Below are 6000 nucleotides of genomic sequence, written 5' to 3' on the forward strand. Positions count from 1 at the left end.
TAAAAAACAAGAACAACAAAACATTACAGTGGGGAACTCTGAAGCATAACTCTGCCTTTTGGAACTGCAAAGGAAATCATTACAAAATAATGGCGTCTAGGGAAGGAGGAGGGAAAAAGAGGGAGACTTCTACATAGCAGCTCCTTCACAGATCTCTGTGGATCTGAATTTTGTGAGAAGGACAGTTTGCCAACTACTGCCCCTTACCTCAAGCAAAAGCTTAAATATTCCAAGGTGCCTGGTCTCAAGGTACCCCGCGCCCCCAGGCACCTATACATTTAATGATGCCTAGGGGCATTGGAAGCTGTGTTCTTCCAAGTTAGACCACTGGTTCATCTAGCTCAGTATTGTCTACACCAGGAATTCTCAATGTTGGGTCCCCAGATGTTATTGGACTTCAACTCCCATAATCCCCAACCAGAGGCCACTGGGGCTGGGGATTATGGGAGCTGAAGTCCAATAACATCTGGAGACCCAACACTGAGAATCCCTGGTCTACACCAGTGTTCCCAATCAGGGTTCCTCCAGATGTTGCTGAACTACAACTTCCATCACCCCCAGTTACAATTTATTGTGGCTGGGGATGCTGGGAGTTGTAGTTCAGCAACATCTGGAGGAACCCTGGTTGGGAACCACAGGCTACACAGACTCCCAGCACAATCTGGAGATGCCAGAGAAGGAACTTGGAATCTTCTGCATGCAGATGCTCTTCCCAGAGAAGTCTCATTCCCTAAGGGGGAATATCTTTCAGTGCTCACATGTAGTCTCCCATTCAAATGGAAACCAAGGCAGGCAGACCCTGCTTAGCAAAGTGGACAATTCATGCTTGGTGCCACAGCAGGGAAATGCTTGACTAACAAGCAGAAGGTTGCCGGTTCGAATCTCCGCTGCTACTATATTGGGCAGCAGCGGTATAGGAAGATGCTGAAAGGCTTCATCTCATACTGCACAGAAAGAGGCAATGGTAAATCCCTCATATATTCTACCAAAGAAAACCACAGGGCTCTGTGGGCACCAGGAGTCAAAAGCGACTTGATGCACACTTTACCTTACCACAACACCAGCTCTCCTAAGAAAACTTTTCCAGCTCTCATATGTTTGCGTCCCAGCTTTCCTTTCCTTCTGCTATTCATTCACTGCATTATTCTGCAGTTAGGACAAAAGCACAACCCAGAATTAGTAACACTAATTCAAGCAAACATGCATAACAACCCTAAGCATGTTTAACTTGGAACTGTGTGTATTTAAAACTGCAACCTGATTTCTGCTGTTGCTGAACTGAATTGCTTACATACAAATCTAACCAAGAGGGTCTGACAAAATCTGCATCAGCCAAACTTGCAGGTTTTGGTTTTCCTGGTCATAGAATTTGGTGTTTCCAAAAGTAAACCTAGTTTGGGGTGGTTTTTTTTTTTTTTTTAAATAGCAAATTTCTTCCAGTGGTGAATGCAATCCCTAAACATTATGGAAGCATATCAGGATTTACCCATTTAGTTATTTAGACCAATTAAAGCTGAAAAGAAGTCTTTAAAAGAAGAAATAGGAAAAATGCTTAAGGGGCAGAGACATGGGGCTAGAGTTTATTGCAGGTTTCACTTAATTTTATCAGGCCTTAATTGTGCTTTAGGCTGGATGTCTAACCACACTGCACACTTGTACCTCACATGTCATGCAAGTGAAACCCCAGCCCAAAATGTCTGGATGCACCAGGACCCATCCATGGTTGCTTGTGACTGAACCTTGTTTACTTCAATTGATTGACTCATGAGTCATGGGTGTTTTGAATCTCCAAATTTCAATGTGTGTGTTCATTTTTAATCTCATCTTGCACAACAGTCCTCCCACATACACACTGTGTGTATGCATACATCTCATCTTTACACACCTGATGAAACATGCTCTTGCTTATGAAAGCTCATGCCAAAATAAGTGTGCCAGTCTTTAAGGTATCTGTCTGTGGGTAAGTTGCTAGGTCCAGAGTCTGTTTGGACCAAAAGCAAAACACACTTGACCTCTTTTCATTCTAATCTTGTCCACTTTAACCAACTGTGTTCACAGTGTTATGCCCAAGCAATACAACAGTGATTGCAGCTGCACATGGATGAGAACAGCTGCTATTTATGTTTAACACTGAACTGCAGCGCTGAATGGAGTTAGCTAGCCCTTTCTCTTCAGTAAAGTAAGGCTGATACCCTAAGCACATGAATGAGCAAATTAAGTTACAGTCTAATAAATTGGCACTACTGTCAAGGATTTTTTTTTTTAGAATTGAGCTCAAGTTTGTCAGGGTACCTGACTTACATCACTGCAAACAGAAACATTTCTGATCCACACATTATAAATAAACCTGCTGGCTGACTACTGCTAATCTCACAATATTGTGTTACCAGCAGCCGTCATCCATGAGGCCATCAATTTATTTCCTGAGCATTTGATTTCTAAAGTATAAGCCTGAAACCATAGTGCGTCAAAGGTAGATCTCTGTATAATTTGCAATAGATCAGCAGGATTTCTGACTTCCAGTTATTTAATAATTGCAGCAACAAAAAGGCTTTTTCTCCCTGCTGAATCAAAGAAAGATGTGGGGAGACAGACTACACACACACAAACACACACAGTGAATTTTTGCATGAAAAGTTTTTGAGCTCAGTTCTAGTACTGAAAGCAAATTCCTGGGTTGAGCATGTACTCAGGAGCACACTATTGTGTAATTTATGCACCTCTGCCTCCCTCATTGCCAATATTTTGCACCTAGCTCTGGTTGGTAGACCTTTATTTGGCAAGTCACTCAGAGAACAATTATTATGGGTAGGCCAAACAAATAAAGATGATGATAACCCTGAAGTTTGCCCACCCTAGCCTAAAATGCCACCATAATCAGTAGAGTTCATTAAGAGGCCTCTCACTTTCACTACAAGTCAAAGAACAGAATGTGTTTTTACCTTTGCATGGCAAAACTGGCAGTGGTATTCTGTTACACACTGGGCCAAAGGTCTCTGAATGTACAGTATTTCAACACAAGTTGAAGCCTGTTCCACATGTTCTAGGCCACTGTACTATCTACATATGTAAATTCTGACAGCTTCTAGACAGCTATGAAGTTGCTGCAGGCAATAAGAGCAGCATGACTCAAACCCTGCAAAATGAAAATGCCAATCCATAGGCTGAACTGAGACTATTTTGTCCTCCTTGGAGCATCAACAATTAAGCCTACAGTTAACCTCTGGTGCAAGAGCCATCACACCAAAACGTAACATTAAAAAAAAAAAAACCACCTTACTGATTTTGCATTTATTCTACACACACACACAGCTGCAGTCCTAAGCATGCCTATAAGTCTTCTAAATAAAAATACTAGTAATCAGTCTGAAAACATGCTCATCCGGTGCTATGTAAAGTGCAGTCCTGACAAGATAAACAAACCATCGTTTTGGGTTTTAAAGCTCTTCCTCAATATACAAAGCTGGGGAGGGAATCTGACGCTTGTCTCTCTTTCACCATCAACCCATGATTGTGCAACAGCATAGTCATGATTTTTAAAAACATTCAAGTTCACAACTTTGTAAGCCTTGAAGAATATTCTACCCCCTTCTGGAAACAGCCTAATCCTCCTTCAAGTCACCCCAAATGCAGATGCTACGGCGGCTGCAAGATGTCCAGAATTAGGGAGGCTCCCCAAATAACGAATTAGGGCTTTTGCTGAGCGGAGTTGCCGGAGACTAGAAATTAGGAGTCCTCCATTCCGATGCACCGAATGAAAGGTTGCCCCATGGAGTCGTCGAATCAAGGGGCCATCTGGCTGCTCCTGCCTCTAAGTGTTGCGCCTGCTTAAGCCTCTCCTCCCTTCCCTCTCCTCCCCGTCCCCGATGGCGAAGGACGCAAGAGGAAGAGCAGGGCCCGGGCCCAAAGAGGCCTGAGCAAAGCAAAGGCGTCAGATCAAGACCACCACCCCACCGCCGCCAGCCCCTCGGCTTCCTTTGCCCCCTCGGAGGAGAACACTCCGCGCTCCTCTCCCATCACCACCACCCGGAGACAGGGAGGATTGCGCAGCAGCAGGGCGGATAAGGTGGGGGTCTTGGAGAAGAAGGACGAGGAGGAATAGCGCCGCCGCCGCTGCCACCGCTCCCTTTACGACGAAGGACATTTTAGCTGGCGAGCAAGCAGGCAAGCTCAGCGCGGCTGCTACCGCCCAACCCCGGCGGCCCCCGGAAAATGGCTGCCGCTGGAGCCGAGCCCTTTTTGGCAAAGCGGCTGCAGCAGACCGCTCCGGCCCCGGGGAGGGGGGGAGAGGGAGGAGGGGGCGGCGGCGGCGGCGGCGGGGCCCCCAGGAGAAAGGACCCCGCTGCTGCCGCCGCCCACCTCGCCGTCTTACCTTTGAATTTGAGCTCGTGCTGCGGTTCCAGACTCAGGACCTGCTCGGTTTTCGCCATGTTTCTCCTGCGCCTCCTCAGCGGCACCGGGCAGGGCTGGAGAGGTGAGCGGGAGGGAGGGAGCGAGCGATGGATGGAAGAGAAGCAGCAGACCCAAGAACCGGGACGCGCCGCCCGGGGCCGGGTTGGGAGACCTCCTGCCTCTCCGAAGAGCCTTCAGAAATAGGAAGCGGAGAAAGGAGGCGGTTCTGGTACCGAGGAAGAGGGGGTGCGGCGGCGGCACCCACCGGAGGTTGCTCTAGCACGGCAGGGGAGTAAGCCGGCGGCGCGCTCTGCCTCACACTCTCTCCCTTCCCTCCTTCGCAAGGACCCGACGAAGAGGAGGCGGGGAGGACGCTACCGCTGCAGCAATGGGAGAGGGCGGGCGGGCGCAGGTTGCAAACTGACGTCTCCTGCCGGCACCACCAGACAGAGCGCCGGGGAAGCTAAACCGCCTCTCCTTGGGCTAGGAGGAGCCGCGCGTCACGCGGCCGCGGGGCAGGGCTGCTGGAGGGGGAAGGCCGAGCCCACGCCACGAGGGCGCCGGCGCCGGGTTGCGCTGCGCAGTGCAAAGCAAGGCAAAGGGGGCTGAAGGAATGGTTCCCGTGCAAGTCGCTGCCGCCGAGGGGTTTGCTCGGAAGTCAGGAGTGGACCCGGGAGTTCAGTGGGAAAGGATTGCAGGCTTGCAACCTTGAAGGGCTGGCATGAAGACTGCCACCCAAGGCGTGCTCGTTGAACTCGAGGGTTTCCGAGAAAACCGGTGTCGGGTCCTCATGCTGTAGAAGGAAGACGAGAGTTCCTGTCTGGCGTATTGGAAGGTTGCGGGCCTGGGACCTCCTTGACCTTAAATGCTAAGGGCTGAGTCTCTTTCTGGGGTGGCCCAGGCAAAGGGGCAAGGCCTCAGGTTGTAGCTGAGCGGTAAATGCAATGAAAGGTGCACGTTCTGAAACAAACATGTGCGTTTGCAAAATTTGCACAGGTAGGTAAGGTGGTAGTGATGAAATTTAGACCTGGAAACACTGTGCCCTGTGTGCCCAGAAATTCAAAATGGTTGCCAATTCCAATATGGCTGCCTGCACAACTAACATTCTGTGTTGCGGGGGTGGGGGTTTCAGTCACAGCCATCGACAATAAAGCTATGTGCATTGAGCTCTTCAAAAATGGGTTTGTAATAGAATATCCTTTCAGATTTTCCCAGCAACATCCACATATGTCATTCTGTTCCAAAGTTATGGCAATAGTACTACTGAGGAGTTACTCTAAAGAACGACTTAATTTCCATTGCCTAATTTAGTTGGGATGTCAGCCAGTAATCAGAGGCCATGTGTGTTTTCCTCTGAACACATCAATGCTCCCACTAAATTATACTGGCACAGTCGTATTACAATGAGTTGTATTAAGATGGCACAGTCGAGTTAAGATAAGAAAAGATGAGTGTTCAACATCCCACCGTTATAAGCCCTGAACATTCTATTGCTTATGAAGTCAAATGTATCCACTCAATCCCTCTGAAATTGTGCACACATCAGCTAGGGGACAAGAGATACCAATCCTCCAAATTTGGCACAAATGCATTGCAAACTAGCTGAGG

At 48.2% G+C, this 6000-nt stretch overlaps 1 protein-coding gene across 1 annotated transcript in view; it reads right to left on the minus strand.

Annotated features, from left to right (window-relative positions):
- The window catches only part of VAPB (VAMP associated protein B and C), a 73980-nt gene extending 69100 nt beyond the window's left edge, over positions 1–4880 (minus strand). The window contains exon 1 of the mRNA XM_053244132.1: positions 4373–4880. Coding sequence (XP_053100107.1) covers positions 4373–4430 — 58 coding nt within the window. The 5' untranslated portion in view covers positions 4431–4880. The remainder of the gene's footprint in view (positions 1–4372) is intronic.
- Between the last annotated feature and the right edge of the window lie 1120 nt (positions 4881–6000).

The sequence above is a fragment of the Hemicordylus capensis genome, chromosome 4, assembly GCF_027244095.1.
Source record: "Hemicordylus capensis ecotype Gifberg chromosome 4, rHemCap1.1.pri, whole genome shotgun sequence".
Lineage (NCBI taxonomy): Eukaryota > Metazoa > Chordata > Lepidosauria > Squamata > Cordylidae > Hemicordylus > Hemicordylus capensis.